We start from the raw sequence: 25,827 nt of genomic DNA, 5'->3' as shown, positions 1-25,827 counted from the left end.
GTATCCTTTCAGACCTTGTATGTTCCAGAGGATCAGAGAAAAAGTGGCCTCTGAAAAACTTCTCGTTCTTTCAATTATTAAAACACTGAATAATAATCTATACCCCTCCCCCCAGCACCACTCCACAGAATTCCTGTCTCTATCCTAAACCTCCCCTTGTTTACGTGGCTTCCCGTGTATGCCTGGGATACGGTGCCTGGTGTTCAAGAATATTGCTTAATTAAAAGGCAGAATTATGCTCCTGAGCAGCCAGACAAGGTCTCGCAACAGGTACTGATAGGTACCCTCTACCAAAGTGACTATTCGCCTAGTCATTTACTGTGAAGCTGGGTTCCGCATGCAGCACCAGAACAAAAATTGCTTTAGTCACCATCCTTTAGCATCCCCAGCAGTAGAGCATGCTAGAGGTGGGAAAGAGGGAAACTGCATAATACACAACTCCGCAGCAATTCTGTGCTCTTAATAACTGCCGAGTTGGACAAAAGGGAAGGGGAAAAAAATGATGTAGATGTCCGATTATCGGAACGGTTCTCCTTTAGAGAACAAAACTCCCGGGGGCGCTCTTAAGCCTCAAGAGCCTGTTACTGATTGTTACAGGAGGCGATGGCGCCGCACCTCGCCCAGCAACCCTCCTCAGAAGTCAGCGAGGTCGGAGGTCATGGCTTGTCCCCCATCTCCGCTCCACGAGGTCGCGCCGACTCTGTGCTCGGCGGTGACGGCCTACCTCCCGTGTCCCTGCACCCACCGGGGTGATTAACAAACACCACAAGCCAAGCCGCGCGCAGTCCTAAAAGCTGCTTGCAGGGCCGCCCGCAGAAATCCGCCCCGCCCCCGGCCCGTCACTCACACTACCCGCCCAATGGCGGGTACGGGCGGAGCAGGGCGGGGCCCGGGGCGCTGTGCGCCGGAGCTTGTGGCGTCAATGCGCCCGCGGTGTCCATGGAGAGAGGTTGAGGTGGCCGAGCTTCGGCCCAAGGCACCCGGGCGCCGGGACGGCAAAGATGTCGGCCTCGTTGGTCCGGGCCACCGTCCGGGCTGTGAGCAAGAGGAAGCTGCAGCCCACCCGAGCCGCCCTCACCCTGGTGAGTGCACGCGGCGCGTGGCTGGGCCTGTGACATCGCTCACGTCCGCCCCCTGCCAGCGGAGGTCAAGGCGGCTGGGAGCCGGTTCGCAGGCCGCGGGCACGTCCGGGCCCTGGGGCCGCTGAGTTGCTGCAGCACCGCCGTTTTCCCGACTGGCCCGGGATTGAGCGGTAAACAAGCCCCAGGCGGGGCTTCTGCGGGGGCCCCGGCGTCCCGGGAACTACGCTTCCCGGCAGGCTCTGCCCGGGCGGGGTGGGGGCGGGGAGGCTGACGGTGCGTGTCAGCGCGAGCCTGGCGGGGACCCTGCTACACCCCAGTTGCCGGACGTCTCCTTCGCTGAGATCGGACGTACCTAGTGCCAGGTTTGGCAGGACGACACCAGGAGTCCTGCCCAGGAGGTTCGTGGGTTGGGGCGAGCCCCGGAACCCGCCTGTGCGAGAGGTGATAAAGCCCCCACCCCTTCCGAGGTCTAGGCTGGGGCGCACAAAGAGTTACTTCCCGGTGTCTGTGGTAGCGGAGGCTTTTTGAAACACCCCGTGAGCCTCCTGCGATCCTAGGGTTTTACAAAGGACAAAGGATGAAGATTTTCACGCCGAGTTCACAGCGTTTTCTGGGAGAGAGGTCAAACACACAGAAATGAGACCAGAACGCAAACCACAGATACTTAAAAGAATTCACTGAGTGTACTGTACTCCCTCGGGACTCTGGATTTTTTTAGTTAAAGGAAAACTCGTATTACGTAGAATTAACCTTTCTAAAGGGTACAGTTCAGTGGTAGCACTCACAATGTTGTGCCACCATTTCTTCTATCTAGTTCCAACTCATTTGCACCTTCGTAAGCAACCTTATGATCAGTTCAACTTGTTCTCAAATACTGTTAGTTAACCCACTCTTTGTGCAAGCATTCGCCTAGAGACTGGGAATCAGAAGACCTAGTGCCATAAAATTAGTTGAAATAAAAGTCAAGTCGTGATCAGCTGGAAGAATTTATTTACATCATCAGTGTTTAGGCCCTTGAGGTTACCCCAATTATATTCATACTGTATTCTGTATTACTTTTCTGTATTAGCCAGTACATTTTCATGTGTGGAAAATGTATCATGGAATCTAGAATTTTCCAAGGTCTTAAGAACTAACTAAAGGGCACAGCTCATACTTTGTGTCTCATTTCAATCTTAATAAAAATTATTCAGAATTCTTTTGAATTCTGATAATAGTAGATCTAAGAAAAGTCGGAAGGTAAGGATGGTTTTCTGTCATTTCTTTTTCGATAGCTGTATGGCAAGTTATCTGTTCCTTCAGAATTTCTGTGTCATTCCCTTCCACTCCATTCTTGTTCTTTCAGCAGATATATCAAGATCTACTCTGGTTCAGGACAACAAATAATGAATTTCCACCCTTCATGGACAGTCATAAAGAAAGCTTTTGCCATCTTTTACGAGGAATAATAACATATCTCATAATCTCAGGCTAATTACCTCTCCCCTCTTGCTTGCTGCTTCCTCATTACATGTTATCATGGCAGTTGTCAGATTTCAGGGTCTTCCATGTTGCCTGGCTCTACTGTAGGAATCTGTTATCTAAATCCTAAGTGTTATGACTGACTTGAGAAGCTTCTTTCCCTATGATTTTCTTAGGAGATGGTGGGAGAGAAAAAGCACATTAGTACTACTTTCCACCATGATCTGTATTAATGGGCTGTCAGTCAATTTAGTCCTAGTATATGTACCCTTATCTCAAAACACCATGGCCTGTATTGTGTTTAGTTTTAAACCCAGAATGTTATGTTAAGCACAGAAGTAGGGAAGTGATCAAAGGCCTAATAAATGGAGACAGATAAGAGCACCCAAAAGAAGAGATAATATAATAAAATAAGAAAGAGATAAATTTACTTGGATATATAAATTTTCACATCAGGAATTTGACATGTTGCAACATTCAAAAAGGAATGTACTTGTGGAGTCTACCTCAGATCAGAAAGAGTAGGAAAAGCAATTGATGACATGAAAAAATTACAGATTGTCTGCATTAACTTGTGTTGGTTCTGAAGAGAATTGGTGGATTGTTCAAAACAAGTGTTTAGACTGGTGATAAATTGCCTATGTAACTTTTATGCAAACCATGAGTGGTCCCTTGATTGACAAGGAATTGAAAAATGCAATTGAATTCATAGGAGCCAGAGTAACATATGATTACAGAACACAAAGATTAAACAGGCACCTTTATTTCTGGCATTTAACAAGTCAAAATGAGTGTAATCCTAATTTAGGATTATAGATGACCCACACTGTACATAAAGTACAACCAAAGTTCTATAAGATGATAATGGTATACTGACAAAATAGTTGTTGAAACATGAAGAGAAGTTATGTACAGAGGTGTCTTGGGGCTTAATTTTCTAGTGGAACCTGGTTGATAAGGGTTTAGAAATGCTTAATATTTAATAAGCTATAATTCTTTGTATCAGAACCAGAAGTCCTTTGAAACAGTGACCAGGAACTAAGATTTTTTACATGAAGGCAATTTAGGAATTATTAAAACATTGGGAGTAGTTCAATAGTAGAAAGTGCTTAGCTTTCACAAAGCCCTGGGTTCATCCCCAACATCAAAATAATCACAGAATTGTAAGAATAAAAACATGGTTGGGGCTGGGGTTGTGGATGAGCGGTAGAGTGATCGCCTTGCACATGTGAAGCCCTGGGTTCTAGCCTCAGCACCACATAGAAATAAATAAAGTAAAGGTATTATGTCAAACTACAACTGAAAAATAAAAATTTTTTAAAACACGGTATGTATATAATATCCAACACCTAGAAAGTATTCAATAAATGATGGCTATCTTTATTTCTTTATTACTGTGTATCAAATGAGAAGAATGATATGTTAAAAATTTTAACGGGTTTTGAATAACCAATAAAAAAATAAAATAAAAAAAAATTTTAACGGGAGCTGTTAAAATGTAAACGTACACTACAAATATTTTATAAGTGTATGTGTAATTACATGTGAATAGAAGATAAAAGAAAAACACCCTAATGCCAGTCATAGATGCTAAATAGTAGTGTAACAAAATATACTCATTGCTCATTGGTTGCCATTTACCTAACATCTTTTAAACATTAAAATGCCAGATTTTTAATGGAATTAAAATAGGTTATAATTGTTGGTGCATGTTTATAAGTGTCTTTTCCTATAAATATAATAATAAAAATAGCTTGGAAGTAGATCTTTTATAAATTGGGCCAAAATATCTTAAAGATAATTCTCTCACTTTAAAAAGAACTTGTTCCTAGTTGGGTGCCATGGCACATACCTATAGTCCTAGCAATTTAGGAGAGGATTGCAAATTCAAGGCCAGTCAGGGCAACTTTGCAAGACCCTGTCTCAAAAAAACAAAAAATTAAAAAGTTAAAAGAATAAAAAGGGGTAGGGATGAAGCTTAGTGGTAAAATGTCCCTGGATTCAATCGCCAGTACCACCAAAAAAAAAAAAAAAAAAGTTATGAGTAGGTTAAAAGCCAACATTATGTTTCAATGGATTTTAATAGTCTCTTAAATTTTAAATTCACAGACTAAATCTGAGATTAATTATTAAGTCACAATTAATGACAATACAATTAATATCAATTTTGGGGGGGGTACTGGGGATTGAACTCAGGCACTCAACCACTGAACCACATTCCCACCCTTTTTGTATTTATTTAGAGATAAGGTCTCACTAAGTTGCTTAGCCCCTTGCTAAATTGCTAAGGCTGGCTTTGAACTCATGAGCCTCCTGCCTCAGCCTCCCAGTCTGCTGGGATTATAGGTGTGTGCCACCGTGCCCTGCTAATTAGTATCCATTTTGAGGGGGAAATAGGGGTCCCCTAGTTGTCCTAGAGAATGCATTGGTAATGTAAGGCTGCATGTCATTTGGTGGAAGATTTTATGCCATTTTCCAGATTGATTTCCCTAAACAAAAAGTTGCCAAACTATGCAAACAGTCCTGGGGCAAAGTAAGATATTTAGCTTATGCCTTGTACTTGATACACAAAGTCCTTTTTTTGGAGGAGGGAAGGGGGATTGAATTCACAGCCTCAAACATGCTAGGCAAGTATTGTACTACTGAGCTATATCCCCAGCCCTAGAAGGTACTTTTTATAGGGAGAGGGTTTTTTTTTTAATTTTTCTAATTTGTTTTAATTAGTTATACCTAACAGTAGAATGCATTTATGCACTTTGATATATCATGCATAGATGGGATATAATTTCTCATTTTTCTAAGTGTACATGTTGTAGAATCAAATTGGTCATGCAGTCACATAGATACATAAGAAAATTATGTATATATGCAGTCGTATTTATACTTACAGTAATAATAACAGGACATTATTTCGTTCTACTATCATTCCTATCCCCACATCCCCTCCTCCTTCCTTCCCTTCCCTCTGCCTAATCTAAGGTAACTCTATTCTTCTCTAGTGCCCCAACCCCAACCCCCACATAACAGAAAAAACATTCGGCTTTTGATTTTTTAGGATTGGCTTATTTCACTTGCCATGATAGTCTCCAACTTCATCCATTTACTGGCAAATGCCATAATTTCATTCATTCTTCTTTAAAGCTAAGTAGTTCATTGGAGATATATACACACACACCCACATATATATAAAATATATCTCACATTTTCTTTCCATTCATCTATTGAAGGACACCTAGATTGGTTCCATAGTTTAGCTATTGTGAATGAGCTGCTATAAACACTGACGTGGCTGCATTACTGCTGATTTTAAGTCCTTTGAATATAAACCGAGGAATAGGATAGCTGGGTCACACGTTGGTCCCATTCCAAGTTTTCTGAGGAAATAGAGATTTTTTTTTTTTTAAAAGGACTTGTTCATTCTGACATCTTAAAAAATCAATCACTTCAATATTATTAGAACCATCATTTTCCCCTTGGTTGAATACTCAGTTATCAGTGTTATACATCAGTAGTAACATTCCCTCAATAGAGCATGTTTTGTTTTCACCTGACCCAGGAAAGTTAATGGTTTTTTTTGTTGTTGTTGTTCTTATAAATACAGCTTCCAGGCACACAATCCTGTTTTAATGTTATTTTCTCATTGATTCCTTTCTGTATACAATATAAACATCAACAACTTTTTGATAGATAGACCATTTGCTGTGACTTGCTTCCTTTTATTGTGTTTAAATGTTTTCTACTAGAAGTTGAGGAAAGAAGAAAATATATAATTTTGTAAAACCAAATTTGATAATTTAGAAAATCACATGGAAAGGAGGAAAAAAAAAAAAACTTGGAGCTAGTAGAGGAGGAGAGCCCTATGTTTTCTTCAGCACCTGAACTCTCTGCACCTTTTACCAGCCACACTAAACCAAAATTACCCATCAGTTTTTAGTTTGAACAAATATTTTTCCACGGTTATGCCTTTTTTTTTTAACAGAAATCTTTTTTTTTTTTAATTTGACAGGAAGTAGATTAATTTCGTAAGCACACACCTAGGAAATATGCCCATGAAAATTTACAAATGGAAAATAAAGCTTGTTTTTATTAGCATCCATTTAGAACAGTGAACAAGCACTTAAAAAAGTTTTAATAAGTATATCTCTAAAAAGTTGATATTCTGTCATCTCAAAAAAAAAAAATGCTGTAATTCTGCTTTTGAGCATTTCCTTCTAATGCCCTCTGTGTTTTGTTGTTCTGCTCCTCTTCTTATACAACTGTGGGAAAAGGCCTTTAGAAGCCATCTGCCAGCCAGGAATGGTGGTGCACTCCTATAATCCCAGCAACTCAAGATTCTGAGGCAGGAGGATCATGAGTTCAAAGCCAGCCTCAGCAATTTAGCAAGGCCCTAGGCAACATAGCAAGACCTGTCTCTAAATAAAATGTAAAAAGGGGCTGGGGATGTGGCTTAGTGGTAAAGCACTCCTGGGTTCAATCCCTAGTACCAAAAAAAAAAAAAAGAGAGAGAGAGAGAAATAGAAGTCATCTGCTGATAGTGATTTTTTCTCTCTTTTTTTTATAGTAACATAAGAAATACAGACCTACACACACACATATCATACATTAATAACTTAAAATGGTTCACTTATTTAACATCTGCTTTTTTTATTGGTTTTAAAATGCTGGTATCGGCCTTCTAAATTGACTTCATGACCCTTCTAACTAGGGTCTACTCTGTGTTTAAACATTCTCGTCATCTGACCGCGAGCCCCAACCCAGACAGCACACTCCAGGGCCAATCCTTGGGTCTTTTCCCCCAGTAGAAACTTGAGTCCTGGCTACAGTTTTCTACTAAGCCGTAGGTCATAATATTGACATCAGGAATTCACAAAAACCAAAGGACCAGTACAGCATTGCTGGTTAGAGGAGCTCATAAATCAGAAACTAGGAAATACATCATTTCTTCATTAATAGTTGAGCTTATTGTGCCTGGCACTGTCCTGAATGCCTTTCCTGAATTTGAATATGTTATCTTCACTAGAATCCTAAAGAAGAGGGACTGTTATCCATATTTCACCAGTTAAGGTGTAAAGGTCGGGCGAGCGTCGGAGGAAGAGACCACCAAGAGACTATCTCATGCAACAGCAAAGGGTTTAATGGGGGTCCGGCATGCTGGGGGCTCAGAGCTCACTTGAATAGAGCAGAGAGAGAGAGCCCCAGGAACAGCTTAAGCAGAGCTTATATACTTTCCTTGGAGAGGGCAGGGACTTCACATACAGCATAACCAATCATTGCACAGTTTCTGGGAGGGGCTGTTTTCGTAGAGCAACCAGATGATCAGTGGGCATTTTGGGGAGTTGTTTTCAACTTCTACATGAGTTTCAGGTTCTAGGAAAACAGAACTTAATTCTGACATTCTTAACCTTTTCATTTCCCACTTCTTTTTCTGACTACTTTTAATCTTAAAAGTAAGAAATCATAATTATTGAGGGGTATCACATTCTATTTCTGCCAGTGAGGCATATTGTTGTCTGATTACCATAAGTTTAACTTGTCCAATTTGAGCTTGGAGAAAGGAAACTACACGGTTGAGCAAACAGGGTCCTACAGTTAGCAATAATATGAGGATTATTAATGGACCGGCCAGAGCTGATAAAAGCGTAGTTAACCAGGGGGACTGTGTGAACCAAGACTCAAACCACCCTTTTTGGGTCTCTCTCGCTGACGCTCTTCAAGGCGTCTTCTTAATTTACTCATAGATTCTTTTACAACTCCAGTATGGTCGGCATAAAAACAACATTCTTCCCTCAATGCAGCACAAAGGCCCCCTTCTCTCATGAAGAGGAGGTCCAACCCTCGCCTGTTCTGTAAAACAACTTCAGAGAGAGAGGTTAAAGATTCCTGTAAAGCTGTGATGGAGGTTTCTAATATCTTTAAGTTTTGGTCTATTGCTGCTTCTAATTGGGTCATTTGTTGTGTCCCACGGACCAGGGCAGTGGTTCCTGTGCCCACCCCTGCAGCAACTCCTATTTCTAATAGGATGGCTAAAGTGAGGGATACAGGTTCCCGGCGGAACCGGGTTGTATGCCCCCTATTTGATCTTCAAACGAACCTGCGTCATGATAGAGCACTCTGGGAATCATTTGCACCATTACACAATAATTTACAGAGCTGTTAAATACCTGGGCTGAAATGCAAGGAGTTAACCCTGAGTCACATGCCCACCAGGTTCCATTTTCAGGGGTAAGGAAACCCTGTGTGGTGCTAATTTTTTTATCTGGGTATGTAAGTGTTGTTTACTTTTAGGTGGTGACCCTATACATAAGCCTGCCCCGGTTACTTCTGGGAGGGTTAACTTAGGATTTTCACCCCGATTACAGGAGGAACTCTGGGCTTTTACTGCATAAGTCCCGTCAATTACTATCCTTTCATAGTAAGGAGGAGCAGCGGAGAGACAGAGCCAACAAGACTGAGTGAGGTCTGGTTGCGTGGAATTCAGTACCGCAAAGGCTCCTTCAATTAGCCCCCAGAGGGAGGGGTTGACTTCACTCTGGATTGGGGAAGTAAACGAAGGTGAAACTTGAGGAGTATGGGAAAGTGAAGGGATCCTAGTAGATTTAGGTTCGGGAGGTCTATGAGGCCCAATTCCTGGCTTGAGGGGACTGGGCCCTATGGCTAAGGGAATTTCTTTTCTTTCAAACCGGATAGTGAACCAAAGGCCAAAATCATATCCTGTGGTGTAAAATCGCATTCCATAGGTTTTTCCTGAAAGCCATGTCCAGATATTTTGGTTTCTTCCTTTGGAGGTGAAGGTTATATTTAGGGGGTTACATCGGCTACTTGTGTCACGTGGAGTAGGGTCAGCTAGTCCAGAAGTCCCCGCTTGGGGTTCCCATTTAAATGGGAGACATTGTTCGGGACTTAACTTAGTATTATTTCTTCCTATCCGAATCAGACTATCAGGGGAGTTTGGGTTCCACCAGGCAGCCCCTGTATGCTCACATCCCCATGACTTACAGAAGAAGTCGGCTTCTCCCCCACACAGCTGTGACTGTTTGCGGCTTCAATAGTCCACTGGGCAAACATAGTAATCTAGGCTAGCCAACCTGCATCTGGCTCAAGTGTCCCTACATCCATAATGTTTGTTTCCATTATCTATGGTACAGAAGAGATTTAATGGAATTTTAGTGGGATCCTCTTCATCAGGGATATCCCAATAGGAAGGACCTATAGCCAGCTGACAAATGTCTGGGTGGAGAGATGGCCACCAGGTCCCTAAGGGGGCTGTATGCAAGATAGACCATACTTCTTGTCCAGTAGGATTTGTGATCAGCCATCGCTGCTGAACGGGCTGATGAGGGTTAGGACTACTGGTGGTCAAGGGGAGAGTCCATAGCCCTATCCACACGGCGAATACGCAATTTGAGAGAGTTACCAGTCTTTTCCAGTTTCCAGCCAGAGTCTGGACAGGGTGCAGGCTTGAGATGAGAGGCATGGATCCAGGAAGTGATTCCGTCTACCTTTACCACTGTAGGTGTTATAAGTAGCACCTGGTATGGTCCTTTCCAGCGGGGTTCCAGGGATGACATCTGATGTTGTCTTACGTAGACGAAGTTTCCCACTTGATATCGGTGTGGAGTCCCTTCATCCCCAGGTTGGTAGGCAGTGGCCAGCTGTTTCCACAGGTATCGCTGGGTTCTTTCAAGAGCTTTAAGTCTGTCAAGCAAGGGGGATGTGAAAGGAATCATTAGGTCTTAGAATTGGGGTTAGGTCCCTTACTGGAGGAGGGGCACCATAGAGAATTTCATAGGGGTGAGGTTACACAAAGAAACAGAGGGAGTATTTCTTGCACAAAACAGTGCATAAGGCAGGAGCATAGTCCAATCTTTTATGCCGGTCTCTAAGCTTAATTTCGTTAAGGTCTCTTTAATGGTTCTATTCATTCTTTACCTGTCCTGAGCTCTGGGGTCTAAAAGCACAATGTAACTTCCAATTAATCCCCAGGGTCCTGGCTAACCCCTGACTTACCTGGGCCACGAACGCCAGTCCATTATCAAACCCTATTACCTTAGGCAGGCCGTATCTTGGAAAAATATCTTCCAGGATCTTCTTGACCACCATTTGCGCCGTTTCTTTTTTTGTGGGGAAGGCTTCAATCTATCCTGAAAATGTATCTACAAAGACTAGGAGATATTTGAGTCCATACCTTGCTGGCTTAATTTCAGTAAAGTCCACTTCCCAGAATTGTCCTGGTCTGGTTCCTCATAGGCGCTTTCCTGCAGGAAGCTTGGAAGGGTAAGCATTAACCAATTGACAGACCCGACAGGCTTTTGTTACCCGTTCAGCTATTTCCTTTCGCTGTTTGATGTACATTTTTAACATAGTGTAGGGCTTTCTGAGATCACAGGCTGGGCTCAGTGAAGTCGAGGAGTTCAGTGTCATTGTCCTTAGATGTTAAGTTGTCGGGGTGCTCCAACGTAGTTAAATCTCCTGACTTATGTTCCCCCGGTGTGGAAAGTGTTAACATGGTTACTCTGTTTAGGGCTGCCAATTTAGCCTCTTCATCCACCCTCCTGTTCCCGACTGCTACGGGATCGTTTCCTTTCTGGTGTCCTGGACAGTGCACTATAGCTGGTTCCCTAGGGCTTTGCACTGCTGAGAGGAGGCGGAGGATCTCATCTCTGTTTTTTATTTCTTTTCCCGCCGAGGTTAATAGTCCCCTTTGCTGGTAGATAGCCCCGTGTATATGAGCGGTAGCGAAGGCATAGCGGCTATCTGTGTATATGGTGGCCTTTTTGCCTGCCGCTAGCTCCAGTGCCTTCATGAGGGCGATCAGCTCTGCCTTTTGAGCCGATGTTCCCTCCGGGAGGCTAGAGGACCAGATGACTTTAGTTCCACTAACTATTGCTGCCCCAGCCCGCCGCTTACCGTCCTGGAGGAAGCTGCTGCCATCAGTGAACCATATGACCTCAGGGTGGGGCAGTGGCTGATCCTTTAAATCCCGTCGTATACTGGTGTCTTCTGCCAGTATATGTTGACAGTCATGAGTGACGGGTCCTGATGATTGTTCAGGTAGTAGTGTAGCCGGGTTAAGCGGGGCGGGGGGGTCCCAGCGTTATTCTGTCTTTGTCGAGCAACAGGCTCTGATAGTGTGTTATTCTAGAGTTTGATAGCCATCTGTCTGGTGGCTGGCGGATGATGCTCTCTAGGGCATGGGGGGCTATAATGGTTAGCTTCTGCACCAGCGTTAACTGATCAGCATCCTTGATTAGTAGGGCCGCCACTGCTATAGCTTTTAGGCAATGGGGCCATCCACTAGCCACTGGGTCCAGCTTTTTAGACAAGTAGGCTACAGGCCTTTTCCAGGGCCCTAGAGTCTGAGTGAGCACTCCTCGTGCTATTCCTTTTTTTTCCTCAATGTAGAGAGTAAAGGGTTTTTCTACATCCTGGAGTGCTAAGGCCGGAGCAGATAGCAGCGCCCTTTTGATATTATCAAAAGCTTGCTGGTGCTCAGGGATCCATTGGAATTGGGCATCTCCCTTTAACCGCGGGTATAAAGGAGCAGCTAAGGACGCAAACCCAGGTATCCATAACCTGCAAAAGCCAGCAGTCCCAAGAAACTCTGAGTTGCCTCCTATTAGATGGGGGTGGTATCTGCACAACGGTTGGTTTTCTGGGCTCAGTGAGCCATCATTTATTGCCCCTAAGGGAATAGCCCAGGAAGATTACTTCTTGCTGGCAAATTTGGGCCTTTTTCGCAGAAGCTCTATACCCGAGTTGAGCAAGCTCAGATAATAGTGCTTGGGTCCCAGACTCACAATTTTCCTTGGTGTCGGCTGCCAGTAGCAGATCATCCACATATTAAAGCAGGGTGACTTCGGGGTGCGTAGTTCTGAAGTTGTTGAGATCTCTGTGGAGGACTTCATCAAAGAGAGTAGGGGAGTTTTTGAACCCCTGTGGGAGTCTAGTCCAAGTTAGTTGACCAGACTTTCCAGTTTCTGGGTCTACCCACTGGAAAGCAAACAGCAACTGACTATCTTTATGCAGAGGCAAGCAAAAGAAAGCATCTTTTAAGTCCAGAACAGTATACCATTTCCACTCAGGGTTCAGAGTGCTAAGCAGATTGTATGGATTAGGTACCGGGGGGTGAATGTCCTGCACTCTGTTATTGTTCTCTCTTAGGTCTTGAACGGGGCGATAGTCCCCGGTTCCTGGCTTTTTTATTGGTAGCAGGGGAGTGTTCCAGGCCGATTGACAGGGCCTTAGGACCCCTAAGGGCAGATATTTCTGAATATGGGGCCTTATCCCATCTTTAGCTTCTTTGCTCAGAGGATATTGTTTGACATTGATTGGGGAGGCTGAGGTTTTTAACTCCACTGTTATTGGAGGTTGTTTCACGGCTAGGCCTAACCCAGCAGTTTCTGCCCAGGCATCTGGGTAATCTGTTATCCATTTCTGGGGTAGCTTGCCTGTTTGATCAGTCTTTGGGGGTGTGAAGAGTTGATGTTCATCTTCTACTGACATAGTTAAAGCCGTGACTATAGGAGTTTTTACTGAAGGGTTTAGAAATTCCACTTGGGGGCCTTCAGGGTTAAAAGTTATTCTGGCCCAGAGCTTGGTGAGCAGATCTCTGCCCATCAATGGGGCTGGGCATTCTGGGATCACTAGGAAGGAGTGATGGACTTTTCCTTTCCCCAGGTCCATGGTCCTCTTAGTTGTCCAAGCCCGATATTTACTGCTGTTAGCCCCTTGAACTAGAGACCTTTTATTTGATAGAGGGCCCAATGGGGCCTTAAGGGCTGAGTATATTGCCCCTGTATCCACTTCAAAGTTTACTGGGGTCCCCTCCACTTCAAAAGTTACCCTGAGCTCGGGGAGGGGATCCGAGCCCCGACTTTCCTAGTCATCCTCCAGAGTCAAAATGGCTGACTGGCGTGGCTGTCTCTTTCTAGGGCACTCTCTGGCCCAGTGTCCTTTTTCTCTACAGTAGGCACATTGATCTGAGGTCAGAGGTGGCTTCTGACGTGGGCCCAGGTATCCCTTCCTGTCTCCCTGTCTCTTAACTTCTGGCCTATTTGTTGTTGTGACCAGGACCTTAGTCAATGCCTTAGTCTGTCTTTTGCTTCTCTCATCCTCCCTTTGCTCTCTTTCTTTCTCCCTCCTTTGTTCCTTCTCTTCCTCAGTTTCTCTCTTATAGTATACCTTCTCGGCTTCTCTGACTAAATCTCTCAAAGTCATATCTTGTAATCCATCTAAGCATTGTAACTTTCTTTTAATATCCAGGGCAGCTTGCCCAATAAAGGCCATTGTGACAGATGCCTTTTGATCCTCTGCCTGAGGATTGAAAGGAGTATATCTCCTATATGCCTCCTTAATTCTCTCTAGAAACATAGAGGGAGATTCATCAGGCCCTTGAATAATCTCTCTTACCTTGGCCAAATTAGTTGGTCGCTTAGCGGTCGCTCGGAGACCTGCTATTAGAGCCCGGCGATAAGTGGACAGATGTTCCCTACCTTCAAAGGTGTGGGGGTCCCAGTTGGGTCGGTTCAAGGGGAAGCCGGCTTCGATTATATTGGGAAGTTGTGTCGGTCGCCCATCTGGTCCGAGGATATTTTTTCTAGCTTCCAGGAGGATTCTCTCTCGTTCCTCTGTCATGAAGAGAATCCCTAGGAGTTGTTGGCAGTCATCCCAAGTAGGCTGGTGTGAAAATATCAGTGACTCAACCAGACCTGTGAGCCGGGTGGGGTCCTCGGAAAAAGGGGGATTGTTATTTTTCCAGTTATATAGGTCTGAAGAGGAGAAAGGCCAATACTGGTAGGCTTGCATTTCTCCACCATGGCTGTCGTCAATCACTGGCCCATAGGGACAGAGGGGGAGCATCACGGGAGCTCCAGGGTTTTCAATCATTCACTGCCGGTGAGTTCCTTTAGCTGGGCCAGCTTCCTCCAGGGGAGGAGGGGCTGTGTGTGCCACGTGGGAGTCATCTGGAGGGCGCTGGGCCGGCCTAGCTTCCTCCAATGGTGGAGAGGCTGAGTCAGCAGCAGAGGAATCACTTAGAGGGCGCTGGGGGTTGGGGGACGAGGGCAGGGGATAAGGAGGGGGAGGAGAGTCCAGTAGAGTCAAATCTTGAGACTCAGGGAGAACAGAGGGTGGAGGAGGAGGAGGAGCAGAGGGTTTGAGAGATAGAATCATGGGGGAAGGAGTAGGAGCAGGGGCAGGGACAAGGAAAGGCTTCACCCATGGAGGAGGAGTTTCACAGAGGTCCTGCCAAGTTAAGATATACGGCTGTTGATCTGGATGGCTATGTGGCCCCGGCTGAAAGACAATATCTCTGACTTTTCGAATTAGTGGGAAGTAGAAAGATCCTTCTGGGGGCCATTCAACTCCAAAGGTGGGCCATTCTGAGGCACAGAGAGTCTGCCAGGTCCTGCGTTTTACTGAAAAAGAAAGATTCTGAGCCCTTAAGCGGACTTCGGTCCAGTGATCAAGGGTCAGGGACAGAGGCGTTGAAGTGCTCTGTCCCATAATGAAAGATACACAAACAGTGAAAGCAACGACACACGACACAGACAAGACAAGACAATAAAGACAGACAATGGACATCCAACACTGAGACCAGGACTGAGTAGCCGGCAAAACCCGATGGGCTGGCAATACTGAATCCGAAACAAAATATCACCGAGTCGAGGAGACTATTGTTCCTCGATTTCCCGAGTCCTCTGGGGCGTCCCCCAGGGACGTGGCCTGTGGCTCTATGACACATCTGTCAGCCACCGTCGGAGAGAGCTCACACTCTTCACCGACAGCCACTTTGCCTAGCCCTAACCTGAAACCGGAAAGAGGCGCCTTACTTACCCTAAGAGGAGCCCATTGGGGTCTTTTGTCTGCCGCTGCCGATCTCACTGGGGCCTCCAGATGTAAAGGTCGGGCGAGCGTCAGAGGAAGAGACCACCAAGAGACTATCTCATGCAACAGCAAAGGGTTTATTGGGGGTCCAGCATGCTGGGGCTCAGAGCTCACTTGAATAGAGCAGAGAGAGAGAGAGCCCCGGGAACAGCTTAAGCAGAGCTTATATACTTTCCTTGGAGAGGGCAGGGACTTCACATTACAACATAGCCAATCATTGCACGGTTTCTGGGAGGGGTTGTTTTCGTAGAGCAACCAGATGATCAGTGGGCATTTCCGGGAGTTGTTTTCAACTTCTACATGAGTTTCAGGTTCCAGGAAAACAGAACTTAATTCTTACGTTCTTAACCTTTTCAAAGGGACTAGGAGTCAGAGAAGCTGCTTGGAGGACACCAAAGAAGTAGACCAAAAAGCCCCCAAACAGACTCTTCTCAGTAGCCTCTTTCCCAAGAAGTTTGGTTTGGTAATGCTAACCTGAGGGCACAGAATAGGTCATCACATTTTTTCTCATGTTGAGGATCACTGAGCCAGGTTAAACCATTCTTCCTGAGAAACAACAACATTTTTATCATTGTCTAGTTATGTTCATCTAGGTATCCAGAGATGTTGGTTTAATTCACATTGAAAACCTATGTGAGCATTTGACTGAGAAGCATACCTTGGGTTTCTTTTATGCTGGTAATACTCTTTCTTCTGTGCATTTTGATGGATTTGGATTAGATTGTAAGTTTGCACTCTCTTGCTTGCACACACTGTCTTTCTCTCCCCCCCCCACATGAATGTGTGTGTGTGTGTGTGTGTGTGTGTAAAATAATAATCAATAGAAAAAGCAACAGAGAGGCTTTTCCACTGAGATACTTGATTTTGTTCATTGGCATTCTGTGTGTCTGGCAGTGTGTTTGTTGCTGGGCATACAGTAAGGGCACAAAATAAATGCTGCCTAGGAAAATCACATTTGTAATGTAAGTAGATAATACAGTAAGTATATGAGAGAACTAACCTAGATCAGAGCAAGATTTAAAAGGATGTTGCTAGCAATTTTGACAAAGAGGTTTTAATTGAGCAGACCTTCATGTGTTTGGGTATAAAAGCCACAAAGTATCTTGGCAAGAATGAAACAAAACTATTAATCACATGGATTTGCTAAAGACAGACTTTAATAGTCTTTAAAGACTATTCAAGAATGCTAGTTTTATAGCTAAAAACTTAATAACATTTTCATTTTTCAGACACCTTCAGCAGTAAACAAGATAAAACAGCTTCTTAAAGATAAGCCTGAGCACGTAAGTAAAGCCTATCAAACAAATATGTACTAAAAAATTAAAGTTCTCTTTTCAGAATGAATATATTTTGTGACAATGTGCTTTCGTTAATTAGAAATTTTTTTCTTTTCTTTTTTTCTGTGGTGCTAGGGGTTGAACCCAAGGTCTCACTGTGCTAGGCAAGCCCTCTCCCACCGAACTACACCCTCATCCCTGCACGTAATTTTTAAAAATTCAAATAATACAGAAGGGGATATTCAGTATAAAAGAAGTTACTCTCAACTCTAGACTCTTCATTGTCATTCTTCCTTCCAAAAGCAACCTCTTAGTGTCCTTGAAGAAATAATATTTGATATGGCCAAACCATGTCTTCTCTGCCTTCACACTGTTGATGTTTTAGAGTGGTTTTTAGGATATTTGACATCATCTCTGGCCTCTACCTACTAGTTGCCAGTAGCACCCTCTTCTCTTTCTGTGACAACTAAAACCACTGCTCTACACTCTTCTTATTATTCTTGTCTCTCTATTACTAGTTCCCATATGTGCTATGGTTACACCTTGCTTTTTACCCTTAATAGGCTTGAAGATCTTTCCATGTCATTGTGCAAAGGTCTGCCTCCCCCACTGGGCATGATAGTGCAAGCCTATAATCCCAGCTGAGGCAGGAGGATCAAAAGTTTAAAGCCAGCCTCCTCAGCAATGTGTCAAAGCCCAAAGCATAGTGAAATCCTGTCTCATATAAAAAAATAACAAAGATCCAGGTTAAGGTCAGTGGTTAAACACCCTGGGGTTCAATCTCTGGTACCAAAAAAAAAAAAAAGGAAAGAAAAAAATCTGCCTCACCTTCATGACTTTGTATAGTGTATTTTATACATTCATTGTTTTCTTTAACCAGTTCATTATATTAAGGGTCATTTGGGTTGTTTTCCTTCATTACTACCACAAACATCATTTAACAGCTATTTGTTTAGTAGAGGTGTGTATGCCTGGCCCTTGTTATGGATCTGGAAGTATGACATAGTGTACCTGTTTCCTGGAGGTAGAATTGTTGAGTTAGGGATGTATGTATCATTTTAATTTTAGTGCATTGATAAGGGTTAATGGTGTACTGTAAATCACTTCAAAAAATAAACTGTCAATAGTTAATATTTAGCCTACAGAGTTATTTCTGTGTTCTCTTGTACAATCTATACATTACAAAGTAGTGGAAGTTCTCAGCACTTCCCTCCTAAGAATTAATAAATGCTGACCAATGTTAGTGTTCCAATTCAGTTTGAATAGGAACAGTATAAATTGGCCAATTGAAACAGGAAGTCAGTTTGTAGATTTAAAGGATGTTCATTCCTATTGACATAAGAAGGTATCATTTATAGTATGAACAATCCCTTTTCCCAACTGTAGTTACCTAAAGCTGTGTTTTCATAAACTTTTTTATTGGTGCATTATAATTACATGTAGTAGTGGGACACATTTCAACATATTCATATATGCACATAATATAATTTAGTCAGTGTCATTCTCTAGTGCTTGCTTTCCCTTTCCTTCTCTCCCTTGTTTCCCCTGATTCTCTTCCTTTACTGGTCTCCCTTCTATTTTCCTGAGATTCCTCTTAACCCACTTTTTTTTTCTTTTTTCTTTTTCTTCTCTATCTTCCACATGTAAGAGAAAACAAACAATCTTGATTTTTGGAGTCTGGCTTATTTCACTTAACATAATGCTCTCACATTCCATCTCTTGACTTGCAGATGACTTAATTTAGTTCTTTATGGCTAAATAAAAACCATTGTTTATATATACTACATCTTCTTTATCCATTTATCTGTTGCTAGACACCTAGGCCGGTTCCATGAATTCCACTACTATAAACATGGGTATGCATGTATGGCATAGTATATATGACATAGTATATTGATAAATATTTATGATGGGTGCTTCAGGAATTAATCCTGGCAGTTTATTATTTTTCATTCTGAATATGTAAAATTCCCTCAACATTTTCTAAGCTGTCACTCTGAAGGTGAATAAAATTTACCACTCTATGATTGCTTTTATAAAGCAAGCACATATTGCTATCTTTCAGAGAATCAGGATCAACTAGTAAAATAATACTTAAGAAAATAATACTTTATATACTTAAATGAAAAAGCAGGCTCTAAGGCAGAGAGCATAGATTGATATTAGAAAATTGCATTAACATAGATATTAGTATTTAAAAGTGCTGTTTGGGCACTTTTTATTTTTTTTTTCTTGATACTGGGCATCAAACACCGGGCCTCTATTATGCTAAGCACACATTACCACTAAGCTATACCTTTTTTGAACATCTTATGTTTGCATTGACTACGGTCTTTGCTTTCTGAAACTTGAAAACATTTATACAAGTCTGCCCTAGGATTTAGGCTTTTGTATAGAGGTAGCATTATTTCCGGGTAGTAGCCTATGAAACTTAATGAATCCTAACCAGAAGGAAACATACAGAGAACTTCTCAGAGAATGAGATGGAACATTCAGAAAGTACATTCTTTTAAAAAGGCATCTTTGCCATCAGGTGTTTTTGTTGTTGTTTTCTCTCTTTTAAAAAATACACTTATTTTTTATTTTTTTCCCTTATTTTTGGCATATTATTATTTTTTGTTGTTCTTTTTAGTTAGAAGTGATTTTTCTTTGCTATTTTTTCTTCTTGTGTTGGAATTGAACCCACGACCTTATACATGCTAGGTGATTTTTTTATTTTTTAAATTAAAACTCTGCTATTAAAATTTTTTATTTCTAAGGGGAAAAGAAGGCAGAGTAGAATTCCATCAGAATAAAAGATCTGTGGAATAAACAGAGGGAATTAAGTGGGAGGGAAAAAAGACAAGATAAGGGAATAAAAGAACAATTGAATGAATCTATCCTAACTTTGTACATATATGAATATATCGCAGTGAATATCACCTAATATTATGTATAACTAAAAAAGAACCAATAAAGAAAATATTGGGCTAGGGTTATGGCTAAGTGGTAGAGCCCTTGCCTAGCATGCACAAGGCACTGTGTTTGATCCCCAGACCACATAAAAAATTAAATAAACAAAATAAAGGTATCGTGTCCATCTACAACTACAAATAAAAAATGTTTAGAATAAATACTAAGAAAAAATATCTATTTCTAGCCAAGTATAGTGGCGCATACCTGTAATTCCAGCAGCTGGGGAGGCTGAGGATCATCAGTTCAAAGCCAGCCTCAGCAACTTATTGAGGACCTAAGCAGTTTAGCCAGACCCGTCTCTAAATAAAATATTGAAAAAAGTCTGGGGATGTGGCTCAGTGGTTAGGTTCTCCTGGGTTCAATCCCTGGTACCAAAAAAAAAAACAATTATAATAATAATTAAGTGAAATATTATGTGGCCATTACTTGCAAGTGATTTGTGAAAGTACATTCCATGGGGAAAATGATGTCTTAAGTATATACAACTAGGGCCTAGGGATGTGGCTCAAGCGGTATCGCGCTCCCCTGGCATGCTTGCCGCCTGGGTTTGATCCTCAGCACCATATACAAACAAAGATGTTGTGTCCGCCATGAACTAAAAATTAAATATTAAAAAGATTCTCTCTCTATTTAAAAAAAAAAGTATATACAACTAAATATAGAATAAATTTTAATTTCACTATAATAAAAATATTCAAATTATATATGTGACAAGGACTGGAAAAAACTGGGCGGGGGGGTTCTGGTCTGTATTGTTTTTTGTACAACATTGGTTTTTATTTTTTTGGATACCTGCTAATGTTATAATAATTATACAAAAATAAAATTTTTCAAATTCTTATTTTCTGTTTTGTTATTTTGTTTTTTGTACCAAGGATTGAACCCTTGGGGTACTTGACTCTTGAGCCCTTTTATTTTCTGTTTTGAGATAGGTTTTACTAAGTTGCCAAAACTGACTTCAAATTAGGATTATGTGCCACCATGATCTGCTCCTACAAGGACATTATTTATAACCAGAAATCTAATATTTGTTAACTTATGAGAAAATTAATAATAGTAATAAATAGCCAATGTTTTTTATTAGTGTGATTGTTTAATCTGTTCAACTTTAAAACTGAGTTTATATTTTTAATTCTTTTTCAGGTAGGTGTGAAAGTCGGTGTCCGAACTAGGGGTTGTAATGGCCTTTCTTACACTCTGGAATATACAAAGACAAAGGGAGATTCTGATGAAGAAGTTGTTCAAGATGGTAAGTTTTTGACAGATTTTTCCGGACACTTTGTTTTGCTTAAAAATTTTATCCTTGTAGCCAGGCACAGTGGTACACGCCTATAATCCCAGTGACTCAGGAAGCTAAGACAGAAGGATTTCGAGTTCAAGACCAGCCTCAGCAACTTAGTGAAACCTGACTCAGAATAAAAAATAAAAAGGGATAGGGATGTAGCTTAGTGATAGCTTAGTGGTTCAATCCCCAGTACCCAAAAAAAGAAAAAATAGCTTTGTGAAGAATGAATTAATGATAGAAATAGAAATTATATAAATAGTGTTCACTGTATGCTAGGTGTTGGTTAATGAACTTAAATGTTATATGATTTAAATTCATTGGGTTTTGTTGTTATTGCTTTTGTTGTTATTATTTGTTTGCTTATTTATTATACCTGTTTTCTGTTGAAGAAACTGAGGTATGGAGAGGTTAAATAATTTACACGTGATCACACAGTGAGTAAGTGGCCTAATGAAATGTGAACCCAATCAATTCAATTCTCTCCAGAGGCTGTGCTTTTAGTAACCAATAGATTAGTTGGTAAGTTGTTTGTTTTAACTCTGAAAGGTCATTATTGTGTCCAGAAAGATTTTAAACTTCAGAATGAACCAACCAACCATTTTTTGTGTGAAGCAACAATTTTACATTTATGTCAAATAAGTAATGCTTTTTTAAACTCATACTCTTAAGAAAGTCTTTTTTTTCCAATTTTTATTAAAATTTTCTGTTTTTTAATATATTTAGCACCAACTCTCCCAACCAAGGATTTGATAAAAACCTATTTAAAGGAAGATAAATAATGCTACCAGTATGGGAGAACTTGAGTGTTCATGATTTTTGCCATGATGGTTTTCTGCATTGGAGGTATGCTCTGGGCTAGTTTGCAGTCCTTGCCTACATGGAGGGACAAGGTCTAGATTCTTAAGTGTTCTTTTATCTTATTAAACTGACTTCAAGAAAGACATTTGTTAATACTTTAAATCATTTTTTAAGACTGACTGAAAATGTCATAAACTAAAGATTTTCATCTTAGAGAACACCCGTATTTACCTATAGTTCATATGTAGGTAATGACTCAAATATTTGACTCAGTTTCTTGTAAAGAAGAAAGCTGCTTTTTTTTTTTTTAACCTATAGTTCATATGTAGGTAATGACTCAGTTTCTTGAAAAGAAGAAAGCTTTTTTTTTTCCCCCTCTTCCCTACCAAGAATTAATTAAACACAGGATTGCTTAACTACTGAGCCACATCCCCGGGCCTTTTATATTTTATTAGAGACAGGGTCTCACTGAGTTCCTTGGGGCCTTCCTAAATTGCTGAGGCTTGCTTGGAATTCACAATCCTCCTGACTCAGCCTCCCAAGCCGCTGGGATTACAGACATGCAACACCATGCCCGGAACAGGAAGAAAGCTTTTTAAACTGGTTGTATTTGCCAAAATGTTGACTTCTATCTACATAATTAGAAGGAATATTACTCATTTTTTGGCCCATAACCAGAACTATTGTACTGATCTGGCTTATTAAAGTAGTCCTATTTTTCTCACAGTCCTCTGGATATTTGACACTTAGCCATGTGTTGAGAATATAGATGCCATTACAATTTTTATTGGCTTCATCTTTACAAACAGTTACTAAGAATACACATATTTTTTTCATTTTGCAAATTGAAAAAATTGAAGTAAAGTCAGATAATCGTTTGGCACGGTTGACATGGAATTTACTTGTATAAAACTACCTTCCCTTATATAATGTGGGGGACATAGGAGATTGACAGGAATCTGGTGGAGGGTTTTTTTGTTTGTTTGTTTTTTCATTGCTGGGGATCAGACTCAGGGCTTCGTGCATGCTGTGCAAGCCCTTTGCCTCTGAGCCACATCACCAGCCTTCTTCATTTTTATTTTGAGACAAGCAGGGTGTCACTTAGTTGCCCGTGCTAACCTCAAACTACAGTCTTTCTGTCTCACACTTCAATTCACTGGGATTGCAGGAATGCACAACCTGTCAAGCTCTGACTGCTTTTCATTAGTATAATTTTTTAATCCAAACTACTTTAAAAACTGAGTTTATATCTTTAGTTCTTTTTTCGGGTAGGTATCAAAGTCTGTGTCCAAACCAGGGGTTCAGTTCGGTCACCAACTTTGAAACCCGTTCAGAAGCTTCCTGTAGAATTTTGTTAGTGGTTACTATTTAAAGTTCACTGTGCTTTGAATCAAGTTCCATAGGCTACAGGCTTTATATGACCCATGTTTTCTTTTCCCGAAGGAGTCAGAGTGTTCATCGAAAAGAAAGCACAGCTGACACTTTTAGGAACAGAAATGGACTATGTTGAAGACAAATTATCCAGTGAGTTTGTCTTCAATAACCCAAACATCAAAGGAACTTGTGGCTGTGGAGAAAGCTTTAATATTTGAAACCTCAGGACTCCTCTGGCTGAAAACTCCAGGAAAGCTTGCTGAAACCTTGGAGCTTGCTGAAGAAATCATGTCACTGTCACATGCCTAAGTTTTATAATATGTGGCCACCTTGTGAGGAAAATAAAGTGATGCATTTTGAAAATGGAAGCCAGTATGTTAGATTCCAGAAGACATGATATTTGTATTCTCCATATGGGGCAGAAAATGAGAAGCCATTGCTCTTTTTGGATCATTGTTATGTAAAGAAAAAAATCCTACCCTACACTTAATTCTCATATTCCTTTCTGTTGGAACCAGTTTCAATAATACTGCCTCCCTGACAGTAATTCACAAAACAGGTTAATAGGTATGTGCTTGCTAAATTTGTATCAAATGGCTTGAATGTGCATCTCCATGGGCATTTTCCCAACCAGATTAGTGGTTCCCAAAACTCAGAGGTGAGAAGTCCTTGACTACTGATAGTAACATGGCAGTGCATTGTTTTTCTACCCAAATTGGCATGACCTCTTTTTTTACATTTTTATCAAAATTGTCAAATGCCTCATTTGTGTAGCCTTCAACAGTACTAGGAAAAAGACTTCCTTAAAGTGTAGTGCAGAATAGTTCCAAGTGATGAGAGAAAAAAGTGAGGAATATTTTATCCACCTGTTTTACGACTTTTTTTTTCCATCCTAAGAGTCTGCTCAAAGCCTACTTAGATCCTTTTAGTTGGAAGGTCTCTTAAAAACCATCTAACCCATTCCCCTCAATTCTATATAGGAAGAAACAAACTCCAGGGAAGCTGAAGGCCATTTGTCCACATTGCTGTGCAACTAGGAGACAGCTTGGGCCCTGCCCCATCACCTCATCCTCATAGGGAACACTTGTGCTCAGCTTTCCGAGGCAGTGAAGGGAAATGATAGTGTGGCTTAATCTGGTCAACATTTGGATAGAGTTTCCTTTATAAGTTGATGAGATCCTATTGTATTTTATTTTGTGAGAGGGGACAAATATTATTTAAGTCTTTTTTATGTGAATCACCATCTTGTTTCTTTAAAACTTAGAAACAGTGGTCTACACTAGTAGAGAATCCACTTCATTCTTTTAAGGTATAATAGTGATTATAAAGCAGAATATGGGGGTCTTTACTTAAAATTCTCATTATGTGTACACTTTCTGGTTCCTAGGTCCAATTGCTAAAATTTTTAAACAATATTACAACATTTTGATCACCAACTTTTCTTTTAAAGTAGCCCTTTTTTCACGTAGTCTACTGATTTCCCTGGGTTTGACATATTAAATATTCTCTAAGATGATATACTTTTTTTGAAAGCTGATTCTCATGAATTAAAGTAGCTGAGCTCTTTTGTGTTTGTCCCATTTACTAAAGTATCTGACACAAAATGCACCAAAACTTAGAGCAGAAGTTCCATGTATATGTTCATGAGTTTGTATTGATAATATAATTGTTGATCTACTCATAATTTGTGCAATACTGTATGTAGAGATTGAGTTATCAATTAAAAAAAATGTGGCCTCTATGTGATCAGAAAAATGCCTTTTGTTGAGGGAGAGGTTTGGGGTGGTAGTTGCTAAAGCTACTAATGAATAATTGTGTTTTGTTTTTCTTTTTTGCCCAGTCTCCACACAACCCCTGAGAGATCTCCTCAAATTGTTCTCATCACCAAATAGCCCTGCTGTTTAACAACCATCTTCAAGAGGAAAGAACATTATTCCCACCAAGAATGCTTTTCCCTTCATGTTTACTTCATCTAAGAAGGCACTAACTTTATTTCAGGCAGGGTTTCACAGATAATAGAAATTATTCTGGACTTTGGAGATCTTAGAGTTGATAAATGAGGCAGACTCCAGTGCAGGGTATCAATATGGTAAATGTTGCTAATGATAATGTTCACTGCACACTTAATGCATGCCAGAAACTGTTCTTACATCTTCATGATAGCTAGAGAAGTAAGACTAATTGCCTTTTTCATACATGGGAATCTATAGCAACATGAACAAAATATTTCACTCAAGTAATATAAGTGGCCATATTAGGATTAATATCCATGTCCTCTGGCTCCAGCATCTATGCTCTTGTGTGTATGAGTGTGTGTGTGTGTGTGTGTGTGTGTGTGTGTGTGTGTGTGTGTGTGTGTTTACTGGGAATTTAATTACCACTGAGCTACATCCCTACATCCCCTTCTCTTATTTTTTGAGACAGAATCTCACTATGTTGTCCATCCTCCTGCCTCAGCCTCCTAAATTCCTGGGATTACAGGCATACACCACCACACCCAGTTCTAAGTCTAAGGTACTGTAAGAACCAATAGAGAGGGTGCACTTGTACAAAGGTATCCTAGAAACTATGACCCATCAGCTGAGTTTGGAAAGACAATAGAGATTTAGGGAAGAGAAAGAACCAACTAAATGCTTTTTTAAAAGTCAAGAGAGAAGCTAAGCACTGAGGAAAATGAGCTAAGCACTGAGGTTAGAGGATGAAGTGGAAG

At 41.2% G+C, this 25,827-nt stretch overlaps 1 protein-coding gene across 1 annotated transcript; it reads left to right on the top strand.

Moving 5' to 3' along the window:
* Window positions 1–889: 889 nt before the first annotated feature.
* Window positions 890–24,858, top strand: Isca1 (iron-sulfur cluster assembly 1). The gene is made up of 4 exons (XM_076846140.2): window positions 890–1,082; window positions 16,658–16,711; window positions 20,804–20,909; window positions 23,187–24,858. Exons 1-4 carry the CDS (start codon window positions 1,002–1,004, stop codon window positions 23,333–23,335), a joined length of 390 nt encoding a protein of 129 aa, XP_076702255.1. The 5' UTR covers window positions 890–1,001; the 3' UTR covers window positions 23,336–24,858.
* The last annotated feature ends 969 nt before the right edge of the window (window positions 24,859–25,827 follow it).

Source organism: Callospermophilus lateralis, chromosome 2, assembly GCF_048772815.1.
Source record: "Callospermophilus lateralis isolate mCalLat2 chromosome 2, mCalLat2.hap1, whole genome shotgun sequence".
In the NCBI taxonomy this organism is placed as follows: Eukaryota; Metazoa; Chordata; class Mammalia; order Rodentia; family Sciuridae; genus Callospermophilus; species Callospermophilus lateralis.
Note: the sequence above shows the minus strand (reverse complement) of the source record. Positions and strands in the feature narration are given on the sequence as shown.